The sequence below is a fragment of the Crotalus tigris genome, unplaced genomic scaffold (assembly GCF_016545835.1).
Source record: "Crotalus tigris isolate CLP2741 ecotype Arizona unplaced genomic scaffold, ASM1654583v1 scf7180000024309.744930, whole genome shotgun sequence".
Taxonomy (NCBI): domain Eukaryota; kingdom Metazoa; phylum Chordata; class Lepidosauria; order Squamata; family Viperidae; genus Crotalus; species Crotalus tigris.
In genome coordinates, this window is record NW_024100481.1 from 584,881 (window position 1) to 599,576 (window position 14,696).

General features: G+C 61.6%; 1 protein-coding gene across 4 annotated transcripts; it reads right to left on the reverse strand.

Annotated features, from left to right (window-relative positions):
• Positions 1-3,626: 3,626 nt before the first annotated feature.
• ACHE (acetylcholinesterase (Cartwright blood group)) lies at positions 3,627-14,696 on the reverse strand. Of its 4 annotated transcripts, none has more exons than XM_039324871.1 (5): positions 14,100-14,696; positions 10,180-10,291; positions 6,998-8,538; positions 6,166-6,332; positions 3,627-4,293 (listed from the first exon to the last, which is right to left on the reverse strand). In XM_039324871.1, exons 1-5 carry the CDS (start codon positions 14,333-14,335, stop codon positions 4,172-4,174), a joined length of 2,178 nt encoding a protein of 725 aa, XP_039180805.1. In that variant the 5' UTR covers positions 14,336-14,696; the 3' UTR covers positions 3,627-4,171. The 4 variants fall into 4 exon arrangements, with proteins under 4 accessions (XP_039180805.1, XP_039180804.1, XP_039180806.1 ...); XM_039324870.1 differs by having other exon boundaries at positions 10,180-10,294; XM_039324872.1 differs by lacking the exon at positions 14,100-14,696 and adding an exon at positions 13,747-13,892 and having other exon boundaries at positions 10,180-10,294.

Below are 14,696 nucleotides of genomic sequence, written 5' to 3' on the forward strand. Positions count from 1 at the left end.
GGCTCAGGAGGGGCCCTAACGGTCAGTATTTTTATTTTTGAGCACCGCACTCAATAGCAGGGGGAGAAAGGCTGAAGTCTCCACTGTTCTGGGGCCTGACCCCCCCCCCGATCCTCTTGCAGCCCCCATTTCAAACCTGGGGGCTCCTTGGCAGGGTGGGAGCTCCCTCGACCCCCTCATTCGGCAGCCCCCATGCCTCCCTGCCCCACCCACCCCCTGGAAATGTGTACCTCTCTTGCACGGAGGGGCTTCTTGGAGCTGGGCCAGGTGGCTGGGGGACATGCCTTCCATGGGGTTGTGGGGTGGCACGGGGAACTCGGGGGGGGGGCACCAGCTTTCCTCCCCAAAATCCAGCCTGGCTTTCTTTTGGCCCCCCTTTTCGCTCTGGGTGAGATTAGGCTGTTTTTGTAAGGCTGCTTCCACCCACGTCTTTTCCACCCTGGTTGACTCCCTCTGGTACGTGGGGGGAATATTATGGATATTTGGGGGCTCTTGCAAGGGGCCGTGCCCCCCATTTTCTACCTAGGGCCTGCTAGCCCTTCCTGTACATTCAGAGTGCCATTTTGGGCACCGAGCGGAGAGCCCTGCCTGCCTCTGGCCTAGCACCCACTTCGGAGCCGAAGCCATGCTACCCCCAACCCTCTACACCTCCCCCCCCAGCTTACCTGCTCTGCAGACTCTTGCCCCCTCCAGATGATCAGGGATGGTGTTTTCCAGAAGTCTTAAGTTTAGCTCTTTAAAAAGCATTTTGCAGCCACGGCAAGCCAAGACTGGGCTGAGCCCTTTTGCCACCCGATCTTGGCGTTCGGCTCTCTCTGAATCCACGGGCGGCCGGTCCCCCACCCCAAAAAAGGGAGCATTTGTCCCTCTTCCTGCTCCAACTAGGGAAGTTGGGAAGCTCCTTCCAGTTCGCCCCAAATATTTGCCACCGTTTTCCTGGGATTCCAGAATTGTAAAAAAATAAGGAAAAACAGAGGGTGCCCCCGCTTTCCCCCCCCCCAGAGCCGCCAGCCCCTTCCGTGCTACGATTTGGGAAGGCAACGAGAAAGGGAGAAAGAAAAAAAATAGGGCATCTGAGAAAAGCCTGGTCCTTTTTCCCCCTACGCAACTTTCTACACTTGAATAAACCCCTTTGGGGTGATGGAAAAAATCTGCAAAAAAATCGGAGGGGAGGCCAGGCACCCCCCTGGGCGTGTGTGAAATTTGGAGCGGATCCAGAGAGCCATTACCCTGCAAAAAAAATAGCTTTCGAACGGCTCTCTCTCCCGCCAGCTTTAACGTCCCCAGCTGACTTTGTCGCGGTGCCAACTTGTGCGACTGGCTTGGCAGCCCCCCAGCGTTTCAAACGGTCACTTTGTCTTTGTGAGCAGCAACGCCCAGAAGCCCCGGCCGGTGCAGGGCTGACCCGTGGCCCTGGACCCCCACGGCCCCCACCCGGTTCCCGTCTGGGGAGGGCGCTGGATGGCTTTTTTCTTAACACACAAGGCCGCGCGGTGGTGTTGAAACATGTGGGGTGTGAGTGTGTTTGTGTGCCTGAGCGCGCTCCCGTGTGCTAGCTCCCCTCACGAATCTGCTGATGTGAAATCAGAGCCTGGTTTACCAGCTGCCCTGGAGCAGCAGCAGCAGCAGCTCCTGGCGCCTGACCTGTCCGGCCACGCAAACTGTTGGGACAGGCCTCCCCGTGGAAGGGAGCCTCCCCACCCAAGGAGCCCCATTCCTGACTCCCCCCATTTCTCACCCTGACCTGGCCTGCTCCCAGCAGCAGGCAGGAGTCAGAGGCAGCAACCCTGGCTTGACCCCAGGGCCCCGTGTGAGGCCCAGTTTGCAATGGCAGCCACCTAGGGACCTTCCCCATGGGGGCAGGCAGAGGCCCATGGGAAAGAGTGTCCGAGCACCTTTCCTCTTCCCTCAGACTCATAGATTCAGGGGCTCTGCGGAAAGGATGCGGGGGGGGGGGGGGGAGAGAAGAGCAGCAAAGCCCAATATTGTGGCGGGGACAAAAGGGGGAGCTGAGCCAGAGTTGCTGGGTGGCCCCCTATCTGCACAACTCACAGGAAACCCCCCCCTCCCTCACCCCCAAGGCAGAGTTCTGGAAGTGCCTGTCCATGGTCTCCCCTGCCGCTCCTCCTCCCCTGCAGCCCAGCCCCTGGACCCCCTCCCCTCACTATGGGTGTACAGAGAAGGGAGCGGGTGCTTTTCTTTCACATAGGTTTAATACAGAGATGCCAAAGGGGGGGGGGGATTTTGGCTTTCCCAAGAGACATGTACAAAACACATATCAAAGAAAAATAATCCTACAAATTGCCTCCCCTCCAACTGCAACTCTCTTAAAGGGCTCCCGAGAGACCCCCTTTTCCTCTGGACCCCCCAAGAAAGAAGAGGAAGGGGTGGGGGGGGCTTCACCAGGACAGGGATTTTCCAGTGACTTCCTCCTTCCCCGCAGGAGGCCCTCCTCGTGACCTGCCTCTGGCACAGACTGGCAGAGGGGGCGGTGCTTCCCCCCCAGGCCAGATCTGGCCCCCGGCCCCCATTTGGGCGGCAGTAGTGGGTGAGGACTGGCGAACCGAGTTTTTGAAGCAGGAAGCCCATTCATTGCCCTCCGGCCAAGGACGGGGGGGCGCTCGGGGACGCCCGCTACAAGGAGCATCCTGGGAGTCCCGGACTCCCGTCCCCGTAAGGAGCAGCCAGCGAGGCCAGAGCGAGCGAGGCACCCCGCCCCCCCCGGCAGGAAGCTTGGCTCGTGTTTTGGCAGAACCCCGGACCCCCCCCTGTCGCTCAACTCTTCCGGCTCCACGCTGGCGCCCGTTCTTCCTCCCGGGTCTCTCCCCTGCCTCTTTTTGCGGGAGGCTGCGGATGTTTATGGACGGGGAGCACGCTAAGCCCCCCCCGGCCCCCAACCTTGGTCGGTCCAGCTTTGCAGACGCCAAGACTTCGGGCTCCCCAGAGAACGGGGCAGAGAGCGAGAGAAGGGCTACGCCTGCCCCACTCATCCTCCCCACGGAGGGTTCCGGGCGGGGCTCCTGCCTTGAGGCCGGCTGAGGGCGCAGGACAAGCGGAAGCTCCAGCATCCCCGGGAGCGCAAGAGGGCTTCGGCGCAGCCAGACCGTCCCAGGGGGCAGAGGGCCCTGCAGCCGCTCCGGGGGAGACGGAAGGGGAGTTGCTCCCCCTTTCGGCTCCGGAAAAGAACAGACGCCGTCGGAGCCCCGAGGAGTTTGCGCTTCATCTGCGGCCGCTTCGTGCGCCCCCTCCCCCCAGCCCGGGCTTACAGCAGAATTCCTAGCAAGCCGGGGGGGGGGGAAGATCCGGTCACCCGCCTCCCCAGCCCTTCACCGCTTGCGCAATGAACTGCACGTGGAGAAGGATGCGCCGGCCCCTTCCTCCCCCCCCCCCGAGAAAGGAGCACGCCGCCCCAGGCCGGGTAGCGGCCCCTCGCGGAACCTAAGAGGCCTCTGTAGAACCCCGGGCCCCGCAGCCCACGGCGGCCTCCTCGTTCCGCCGCGGGAGGAGGCGGAGCGCCCCCTATCGCTCTCCGCCCGTGGCCCCGAGCCTCGGCGGGAGGGTCTCCTCTGCGCTCCGGCCGCCCAGCCCCTCCCGTCCCCTCCGCCCAGCCAGGCAGAGACCAGCGCTGGGGATCCAGAACTTTATTGGGGTCAAACACAGGGGAGACAGAGCTCCGCGCTCGGCGGTCAGGCATGCGGGAGGCCCGGAGTCCGGGAGAGGGAGGCCTGCGGTTAGCCCCGGGCGGGAAGGCGTCTGGGATCGGCGGGTGGGGGGTCGACTGGAAGAAAGCAGAAGGGAGGAGGTCGCCTGTGGCAGCATCTGCTGCAGCTCTGATTCTATATACAGTTCAAATATAGATATAATTATATCTATATATATATATATATATAAGCTATATATTTACCGCATTTCCTCTTTAAATAAATATTGTATACAAATCCCTGCTGAGTGGGCAGGCTCAGGGCACAGGATGGGGAGGGCTTGGGGGCCGGTGGGAGGGGCGATCGGACTGGGGGTGGCTTTCCCCAAGGAGCAGTAGATCAGCTTGATGCTGAGGGGTGGGTGGGATTGGCGCTGGACTCCTCCGGGAGCTTCTGGACCAAGAGGCAAACCGGCTTCTTGTCGGCGAGGTTGGGGGAGCACTGGGGGGGGGGCATGCCAGCTCCTCCCATCACAGCTCCGAGCAGCGGTCCTGCTTGTTGTAGTGGTCGAACTGGCTCTTCCAGTGCATCATGTAGGCGCTCCAGAGATGGAACTCCAGTTTCCACTGCCTCTCGGCCTCCTCGATGTTGTCTGGGGGGGGGGCAGAGAGAGAAAAGGGGGGGGGGACAAAAACATCCAGAGACATGGGGGGGCAGGGAGAGAGGGGTTAAGGGAAGGCCATCCAGTGAGGAGGGGTCTCTGCACGGGGCAGGCTGAAGGGCCAGCTGGCACCCAATTTCTCTGGGGCAGGGCTGGTTCTTGGCAATGGGGCGACCTGGGAGGGGGGCTCCTGGCTTGGCTGGCCTTGTGATTCTGGAAAGGAGCCCTGAAAGGGCACTGGGGGGGGGCTCCCTGCTCCGAGTGCCCAGGACAGGTGGCAGGAGGGACTTCTCCAGCAGGAATGGCCTGTCCTCCTTGCAAAGGAGGCACTGCCAGGGAAGGCTCTGGAGAGAGGCACCGGGGAGAGGAGGAGCATTTCACTTTGGCGAGAGGAGATGGGGAGGGGGGCAGGTTGGGCCTGGGAGCTAAGAGACTCCACCCTTGATTTGCAAAGCAACTTGAGGAGCAGTGGAGCCCCCGAGAATTGGGGGGGAAGGGCTCAGGAAGGGGCAGAGAGGACTAGGAGAATTTTGGATGCAAAGAGCCTCCTGAATCCCCCTCCTCTTTTTGCTCTCTGCCAGCAGCCCCCTTCCATAACCGTGAAGCTCGGGGTTGGGAGGGCAGGAAGGCTGAAGGCCACCCGGCTCGCTTGCCAGAGGGTCCGGGAGATGCCCTCAAAAGCGCCCCGGCAACTGAGGCTGCTCCCTGCTGGGACCGATGCAGCTGGCAGGGGGCAGCCTCTCCCTTCCTCTGCTCTGGAGCTGGGAATCCAGCCCCTCCCCCATGGCCCATCCACCAGGCAGGCCTGAGCCATGCTGCGCGGGTATCCCCCCCCCCGGCCCCCTGGGGAGGGAGGGGATCCAGTACCTGCTGAAACCTTGCCACCCTCAGGAGCCAAAGGAACATAGCCAAGCGTGTGGGTGGGCTTGGGTGCTGATTCTGCACCCCCACTTTGTCCTCTCCATCCCACCTCCCTGGCTGCCCGATGTGCCCCCTCTAGGGCCCAGCCTGGCTCTGAGCCTGAGGTAAAAGAAGCATCCGGAGCAAGGAAGGCAGGCCCTCCCCGCTGCCCGGGAGCTTCCCCCTGCCTCCTGGGCTTGCTTGTCTGTGCCAGTCCTGGCTTGTAGATGCCCATGCCGGCCGCCTCCAGGAGCACTGGCTAAATCCGGAAAGCCAGATCTCCGGGGCATCGGAAGTTGCAGGGAAAGCTCAGTAAAGGCAGACTGGTCTTGCGGGGGGGGGGAGGGGGAGGGCTCTGGGACCCAGGGCCCCCTCCCTGCTCTCTCCACCGCCCCCCCAGGATTCCTGGCCGCAGTCCTCCTGTTCTTGCACAAGTGCCCTGTCCAGCATTCCTCCCACTGGGCTCCCTTTCCCGGCAGCACCGCTTCCTGCTACCACCCCAGGCCTTGGGGGGGCATTCAGAACAAGAGTAGTGGGGTTCCTGGTGGGGACCGTTGCGAAAGCTCACTAGAAGGGAGAAGAGAACGAGGTGCTAAAGCCCGGCCTGCCAGGGAGAGAGTTGGTGAGGCCCGTTGCTGGCCAGAGCAGCCCAAGGGATATCAATTGAGTGGAGCCTGTAATGGCGTCTTCGCCCAAGGCTGCGGAAGGGTGTGGGGGGGGGGAGAGGTAATGGGCTGCAGTTTGAGGAGAGGGTCCGCTGGGCCGAGAGGGGCAGAAGGCCTGCTGGGCTGCAGAAGGGCTGCTCTTGCAGAAAGGCGGAGTGGGAGACTGCAGCCGAGAGGAAGGCTGAAGGTTAGGTCCTCTTTGGACCCTCTCTCCCCACCTTCAACTAGGTCAGATGCCGCCTGTTTCCACCCCCCACCCCCCATTATTGCACCCCCCCTCCACCGCCCCAGGGCTCACCTGTCACGTTCAGCAGTTTGGGGAGGAAGTGGTTCCAAAAAGCGCAGATCTGGGTACGCAGGCTGCGGTGGGTGGCCAGCGGCTGGGTGTTGAGCCGGACGTACTGCTGCTGGGAGGCGGTGTAGGTGGGCCAGGCACCGCCCTCCTCGGCGGGGTCAGTGGGGCTCCTGTGTCGAGACAGAAAGGGGACCTGCTGTTTCAGACAGGCCTCCCGGCTACCCCGGCCTCCTGCAAGCTGTGGGCAGTGGGACCTCCCCGTTCATGCTTTGCCTTTCCTACTTTCCCACCTCCCGGCCTGTCTCTTCTCCCCAGGCAAGTTGCTGTCGAGGGTCTCTCATTTCCAAATGCAGCGCACCCAGAGACACTTCCCCAGCCTGCCCCCATTTCTGTCTCCAATTTAGGACCAGATGTCCGATATAAGATCTCCTGCCTGAGCAGGGGGTTGGACTAGAAGACCTCCAAGGTCCCTTCCAATGCTGTTATTCTGTATTCATGCAGATCTGTGGGGACAAGCCTCCCAGTGAGGTCTCATTTTAAAAGGATATTTTAAAAGTCCCTTTTTCTGGTCTGGCTGCTAAAGTTAGCCTGGCAATGGAGTGAACGGGCACCTGATCTGACGTTACTTAAGTTTGAAGCCTGAAGATCTGCACAGAAGTTTTCTTGCCGCGAACGTTCATTTTTACTGTTACAAACAGCTGTTTCCTGCATTCCTGGTCCTGCTTCCCTCCACGTCCTCGCAGTTTCTGTCTCCTCCCCCTTCCTTGACCAGTGGCACACTCTGCAGTGCCAGGACCCGCTGGCCGCTCCCCCTTGCCCCACCCACCCCAGTTACCCTGTCCGGGCGAAGTTGACCCAGTAGCGCATCATCCTGCGGCTCAGCTCCTTTTCCTGGGCCGTGTAGTTCAGGCTGTCGTTGAGGGGCAGTCCAAAGACAAACTCAATCTCGTAGCCGTGGGGGACCCCCATCCACAGGGGCCAGATGAGGTTGGAGGCCCGATGGTCAAACAGATAGGCGTACACCTTGTTGCCACGCTCTGCATAGCGAGTGGCAAAGTGCACGACTGGGCAGATGATGTTGTGGTCCCCAACGATGTCGTCCATGGCCTCCCGGTTCTTCTCCCGGTTGTCCTCATCCTGCCAGTCGGTGTACTGCAGCACGACGGCCTCGGTGGCGATGTCATTGGCGTGTGGCACGCCCATCCGCACCCCCTCCAGGAAGTCCTCCCGGCTGATGAGGCTGTCGTTGTCCTTGCTGAAGCCAGGCACCCCGTAGATCAGGAAGTAGGAGCCCTCGTCCTTCACCACCCCTAGCAGCACCTGGGTCTCCTTGAAATTGCCCGTGCCAAGCATGGCCTCAGGGGTGTCTGGAAAGAAGTCCCCGTCAATGACCGGCACGAAGGGGAAGCGGAAGGTGCTCTTGTAGGGCAGGACGGACCACTCCTCATCAATCAGCTGCTGGGGAGTTTTAGAGCGCAAGCAACTAACCAGCTCAGAATCGTTGGTGAAGTGGCAACCCACCTGCTTCCCCAGGAGGGTCGCACGGCGCCGACTCTCTGCGGGTGTGACGGTGGCCCATGGCGCATTGGGCGCCCCGCTCTGCAGAATGGCCCGCTGGAAGAGGGCACGGCTCTGGGAGGAAAGCAGGTGCATGCCCACTGAGGCGGCCCCGGCACTCTCCCCAAAAATGGTGACCGCTTTGGGATTGCCCCCAAAGTGCTGGATGTTGTTCTGGATCCACTGCAAGGCCAAGCGCTGGTCCAGCAGCCCCATGTTTCCCGGCGCCTCCTGACTCCCCAAGAGACCCAGGAAGCCGAAGGCCCCCACGCGGTAGCTGAGGGAGACCAGGATGACGTTCTGTGTGTAGGTCAGGAAGCGGCCATCGTAGACGTCCAGGGATGCAGAGCCGCTGTAGAAGCCCCCTCCGTAGATCCAGACCAGGACGGAGACGTTCTTCGGGCGTGGGGAGGGCACCCAGATGTTGAGGTAAAGACAGTCTTCGCTCATTTCCCGGTTGGGGTTCCACATCTCCGTGCCGTGAAATCCCGGGTAGCTGTTGTCCACCATCTGGTAGCAGGCGTGCTGGTAGGAAGTGGCGTCCAGGACGTGCTGCCAGGGCTTGACGGGCTCAGGGCGCAGGAAGCGCAGGCGACCCACGGGAGGCTCCGCAAAGGGGATGCCCAGGAAGGCCGAGACGTAGCCATCGAGAACTGGCGTCCGCAGTCCACGCACCCAGCCCGTCTGGGTGGCCACTTTGAGCTCATCTGTCTGGCCGGGCAAGACCGCTAGGGAGGAAGGGATGCAAAGGAGGAGCAGGAGGAGCTGGAGCCACCACGGCCGTGGTGCAGGCATCTGGCCAGACCGGCAGGAGGGCATCTGTGGGGGAGGGGGCAGAGTGAGAAAAGCACCTCCCCAGCCTGGCCCTCTGTGCCACCCGATAAAGACCGTCGCCTATCAGCTGGGCCAAAGCCGGCAGCTGAGTTCACCCAGGCAGATAGCAGCGGCTGTGGGAGGAGCCAGGAGCAGCCGCCCCCACCTCCTCTAAAGAGGATCTGACTGTTAAGGGGGAGGCCCTGACCCAGGCTGCTGAGAGCATCGCAAGGCTGCTTTCCCAAAACGAAAACTAAATATTGCCCCCCCCCCCGCAGGGTGCTCACTGGTGGGCCTGGTTCATGGGCCCCTGCCCACCCATCCCCAGCCTTTCGTGTGTGTGGGGGGGTGCTTAATGTTTTTTTCTTCTTTTTGTCCTTGAGCAGGAAGGGGTGATAAGCCAGCCCACTTTATTCAGCCTTACCAATCTTGTGCATTGATAAACCATTTATTATTCGTATGTTGAAGTATTGTTGTCCAGCACATAGGAAAAGGGCCTTTTTTTCTATTGGTTGGCAGCTGAATCGCTTGGTTAAGCAGAAAGGGCACCGACTTTAAGGAGGAGCCCCTGCCACCTGCTCAGGGATGCCTGGGCACTGAGGGGTGGGCGGAGCCTGGTGCTTTGGAAGGGGGAAGGTTAGCGATTAGACAGAGGTCTTGGTTCACCGTGTAGCCCTTGGCCGAACGTGTCACTGTCCCTACGGGAGATGTATGGGGGATGCGACTCTCAGTGCCTGGTCTGTAGTGTGCATTCCCGCGATTGGCTCCTGGCAAGGAACACTATTCAAAATTGCATAGAAGGGGCTCTCCTCCACGATGGAGGGGGCCCATTTGGAACTTGCTTCCGAGTAACCCATTCCTTTGCAAGGGAACGTTTTCCTTCCCCCCTCCCCGGTGAGGCTCCTTGGGCCCACGTGCCAGGTGAAAGGACCCGAGCTTTCCGGGGGCAACGGAGGGGAGCGTGCTAAAATAGATCAGGTATTCACTACCTGTATCTAAGCACACCTGTGTCTTTCCATCATCAGAAAGCCTTTCATCTGATCGTCTGCAACCTGATTCATTCTGCTCCTTGGTGGCTCTTGGGGCACAGACCCCCAACCGACTGGATTGGAGGCCCCCATTTGGGTCAAAGGATGCTCCCTCCCCCCTTGTGTCCCATGAGCCTCTGTTTCCCTGGCAGGGCAGGGCAAGGCTCTGCTGCCTCCCTGGCCCCCTTCCCTTTTGCCAGCAGGCCGCACAGGGCGTGGCTTGGACCCTGCCCCCCATGGGGGGGGGCTTTGGGGTGCTGCCAGGCCTTGGTTGTGGCAATGGGGGGGATCACCTTTCATCTGCTCAGCCTTTGGGGTTGGTGGACTGGCTGGGCAGGCCCTGCCCCCTCAGAGGGGCATGGGTGAGCAGTCTGCTTTCATCCAAGGCTGCTTCAGAAGGGCACCCCTGCACACACACACACCCCCAACCCTTCACCCTGGGCTCAGGCCGCCCCCTCCCAGAAGAGGTCTTGGTTTTCCGTGGATTTTGGGAGGCAGGGAGGGAAGGAAGGAAGGAAGGAGGAAGAGAGGGAGGGAAGGAAGAAAAAGAAGGAAGTTATTTCTTGGATCCCACGAGAATAAAGTAGCATTTCTGCAGTCCTTCTGGAGTCAAGCCTACCGTGAATGGCTGAGAGTCTGTCCGTAGTTTGGAGCCGGGCGGCTGGTGCTGCAGGGGGTCCCCTCTGCGTGTTCCTCCACAGGCCTCTCCCTGGAGGTCCTCTGTAGCCAGACTGCTGGAAAATGGGCATTTAAACCGACTGGCGTCTCACCGAGGAGGGCATCCCAAAGGGCGCTTCCAAACACTCCTCCACACCGGTTGAGATTCCGCCTGTTCGTGGCACGCTTGGGCAGGCCTGGGAGGAGAGGGCTGCCCCATGGAGCCCAGGAATCAGGGGAGTGCCCAGCCGCGTCACTGTGCCTTCAGGTGAGCCAGAACAGTGGGGTGGGGGTGGGGCTTTTATGACTGCTGCTTGACAGGGGTGGGGGGCCCTCACAAGGATCAGCCAAAATGGCGGGCAAAGGAGGTGCCTCTGAGCGACAGGCCAGAATCTGTGATTCTAGACAGAACCATTGGGGTGAGGGCGGGGGGAGGGGGCTTCAGGGGGCACAATTCTTGCATGCAGTTGGATACAAGGAAGGCCGGCTCCAGCCAGAGCTTGGGGGCAAACCATCTTCAAGGCCACTTGGATAAAGGTACCCAGGTACAGCTTTGTGCTTCGTGGGTTCAAGGGAGCTGTGCTGGGGACGATGGGGATTGGATTCCTGCCACGGAGCAGGGCTGAACTAGATGACTTCGAGGGTCTGTGCAAGTCGAGGCCTCTGCCGTACACTCTGTTGCTTCCAGATCCTCCCCCAGGCTTCTCGCTTGCTCGTTTGGGGCAGAACGTAGCTGCAGGAGGGCCGGGAAAGGACAGGAGACCTCCAAGCAGCCGGATTTGACACACACCCCCCGTTTCCATTCCAGGCCAGTTGCCCAGCAGCTGTTCGGCTATTTAAAGAACCTGGGTCTGAAATAAGCCAGTGGGGCTTTCTATGCTTGTGCGAGAGTGCAGCGAGCAAAGCAATACGATATGTGTGTTTTTGTGCGTCTCTTGTGTGTCTCTGTGTGTGCTGGAGCTTTTGCAGTGGGCTCCTAGCATGTGCAAGAGAAGCGCCCCCTCTTGGCCTGGCACAGTCTTTAAAGGGAGAATGCCAGGGTGCCCACTTGAGGCCCCGGCATCTCTGCCCAGGTTGGGGGTCAAAGTAGCTATTTCTCGGGCAGGGCTGGGGCGGGGGAGCAGCTGCTGCCTCTTCCCCAGCGAGGCTAGGCAGGAAGATGGCTCCCTCAGCACGGCTGTCATCACCGACCTGTCAGGGGAGCCTTCATCCGGAACTCGCCCCCCCCCCCGCCATGGATTAGCAGCTGAAAACTGACCCAGCCTTGGCAGCCAGGACAGCCGAGTGTGTTTGTCTGGTGGGTTGGCAACACCACCGAGTCCCTCCGGAAGGGAGCAGCGGGGCCACCTTGCTGGCTTGACCCTTGGGAGCCCGGCGTTCTTGCCCCAAAGGGAGAGCCTGCATTTCCCACCTCACAGGCCGCGGGTCTACTGGCCGGCCCTGCCTGGAAAGGACCCTTTTGCAGCCTTGCTCGTGGCTCAGCCCCTTCCCTCCTGCCCACCCTGATCTTGGGCTGCAAAGTGGCACGCCTGCCCCCGGCCCGAGCCGTCCCTAGCTCCCCCGTACTTGTGACCTGATCAAACCCACGTTCTTTATGTCGATCAGGCTGGTGACCACCATGGAGGAGTCCAGGGGCCTCCGATAGCCTCCCGCGGGGAGCTCAAAAGGACGACCACGGCAGATGCCTACGAACTGCAGGGGACTTGCCCAAGGGCCGTGCGGAGGCAGCCCGCCCCTGCCAGCCTTGTGGGCACCCCTCCTCATTCGGGCCGTTCGCAGAAAGGGGGCAAGCAAGCCGCTCAGAGAAGGACAGAGCTTGGTCCCTCCGTTGGCCGAAACCTTTGAGGCGAAGCTCTCAAGTGTGGGAGCAGACCAAGGACCAGTCAGCCGTGGCCCTTTGGTGGACACTTGGCAGCTGCAGGCTGAGCCACATCAGCAAATGGGGCCCCGCCCAGCTGGGCAGGGCCGGCCTGGAAGGTCTCCTTCTTCCCTCTCTTTGGTGGCTGCTAAGAGCAGCTTCCCTGCCCTCCCTCCCCCCCACTCAGAGAAGCTCACAAGCCACAGATATGACTTGGTCCCCCCCCCCAGGCTTTTGGGCAGAGAGGCCTTGTCTAGTGCACACCCCCATTCCTCCTTTGCAGAAGCTGGAGACGGGGGTCGTCTGTGCTTGGGGCAAGCAGGTGTGGGGCTCCCCCACCCCTCAGAATTCCAATGGAAAGATGACCGAAGCTCCCAAGGAAGAGGGGCCACAATGCCACGTCGTGCAGAGGAGGGGGGGAAACCCATGCTTGGGGGGGCAGTTAAGGAAAGAGGAGGGGGCTTCAGTTCATGCACTGGGACATTCAAGCATTATTTGGATACTGTGAGGGCTGAGTGGCAAGTAATTTCCACTTGCAGTTGACGGAAGGACAACAATAGGGGTGTGTGTGTGTGTGTGTGTGTCTATATGTGTGTGTGTGTGTTGCATCACAAGACCAAGGGCACCTTAGAGCTCCAGAGAAAAGCACCGAACAGTCGAGCAGGGCCTGCCGTCCCCAGACAAGAAGGGAAGGTGGCGGCTTCCAGCAGTGCCTTTTCTCCTGCAGCCCCCAGCTCTCTTTCGGCCAAGGCCCCCTCACCTTGCAGGAGGAGAAGGAGGCACCCCCCCTCCACCCACCCGCAGTGGACCTGCCCTGCAAGCATCAGAGAAGCCACCGATCCGCGGCAGGGAAGGGGGGACTTGGCCGCTCGGGGGCGGGGATGCCTGGGAGAGCCCCTCCAGGCGCCCAGCAGTTGCACGTGTCCAGCGAGAGCATGCGTGGAAGGCCTGGGGGAGGGGGCCAACTGGTCTCGGCGCTTCTGGAAGTCTCTCCCTCCCCTTGCCCGGCCGCAGGCGGTCCAGGTTTTTAATAGACCTGTCAGCCCCAGGTCCCCCCCCCCAGCAGCTTCCTGCAGCTGCTCTGTTGGCCGTGGGAACAGCCTCGCAGCTGTGGGGGCACAGAGCCGAACCGCCCCCCAGGCACGCAAGCCGCGCACGGCTAGATAGCTAGATGGCTGCCGGTCCCAGGAGTCCCGGTCAGGGCTCCCTGTGCCCCTCCCTCCAGCACGGAGACCCCGACTCGGCTCTTCCTCTCCCCCCGTCTGCTTTCAGAGGACGCGACGCCTCCCCCCAGCCCTTGGATTCGACCAGCTCCAGGGAAGGGATGGGTGGGGGTAGAGAAATAATCAGGGGCGCTGTGGCACTCTGCATATTCCCAGAAAAACCAGAGGGAAGCTAGGCCCCTCCTCTCTCGAACTCCGCGGGGAGTCTCCGGGCGGGGGGGGGGAGAGCCCAGGTTTCCTCATTACTTTGGGGGAGAATCAAAGCAGCCACTTTGCTCCCCCTGGTTGCGAGAGGGAGGGGAGGCGGCCCCCGGACGGGGGTCTTGCTGTAGGAGGCGAAGCCCCGGGCAAACGCCCAGGAAAGGGGGGGAGAGGTGGGCCATCATTAAACGCGGCCGCTCTCCGGCAGGTAACCGTTTCCCCCTCCCCACAGGCGCCACCCCGTTACCTTGGAAGAGGAGGAGGAGGAGGGCGCCTCTGCTTCTGCCACTGCCGCGGGCTGGGCTGCGTCTGCGACGCCGGGCGGGCGGTGGCAGCGGCGCCCCCCCAGACCAGCCGGCCCAGCCCTGCCTCCCGCGGCCGCGGCCACGTCTCGCGAGCCTTGCCCCTTCCTCCACCGGGGCGGGAGGGGGAGGAGAAGGCGGCCAGCCGTGGCCCCTTAGCCAGTGGAGGGGCTGCTCTTTGCCCCTTCCTCCCGGGAGACCAGACTGGGGATCCCCGACGGTCTGCAGGGGCCGAGGTGGGTCCAGATGTGCGACTCCTGGAAGAAGACCCGCTTCCTCCACGTTCGCTCCCACTTACCGCAAATTGGGTGGACAAAGCGCATTTCCTTCAGAAAGTCTACAGCGGCTCACCGGCGGGACTTCCAGGGCCGCTGAGACGGCCGAAAGGCGGAGCTGGGCGGCGTGGCGTTGGGCCCCAGTCCGGCGAATTCTGGACAGAGGCGACTCTCCGCTTTCAAACATTCTCAGCCTCACAGGATGTCCGCTCCGCTCCTTTCCCCCCCCGCCCCCCGTTGGGAGCGATCCCGAGGCCATGTGCCACCCTCGGTTCAGCTCCAGGGCGCAGCTCGTTGCCAACTGTGGCTCAGTACCACCGTGTCAGGGGCAGCCCTGGGCAATCGGGCCTCTCTCAATCGCGAAACGAAGCGAATGGTAATGTGCGAATGGCATTTCACGTGTGTAGGTAGCTTCCCTCCACTCCTGGTAAGGTGCCGAGAAGTGGTCAGATCCAGAGAAGGACCACAGGCCGCCCCCTACCCCGCATTTCTAGTCAAAAATCTGAAGTTCTTGGAAACAAAGGAATTGGATCCCTCCCTCATCCCGAGGGGCCCTCGCGGAAGGAATGGCGCGCTGAGCGCGTGCAGAGGGCTTCCAGACGGGCGGGAAGCCCGCGCTC

Coding starts and splice junctions, on each gene's coding strand:
- ACHE (XM_039324870.1), bottom strand. CDS start 14,335: ATGGCCTCGGGATCGCTCCCAACGGGGGGCGGGGGGGGAAAGGAGCGG. Junction 10,295..14,099: donor CTTTGTCCACCCAATTTGCG/GTAAGTGGGAGC, acceptor CCCATTTTCCAG/CAGTCTGGCTACAGAGGACC. Junction 8,539..10,179: donor CAGACTCTCAGCCATTCACG/GTAGGCTTGACT, acceptor CCTCCCCCACAG/ATGCCCTCCTGCCGGTCTGG.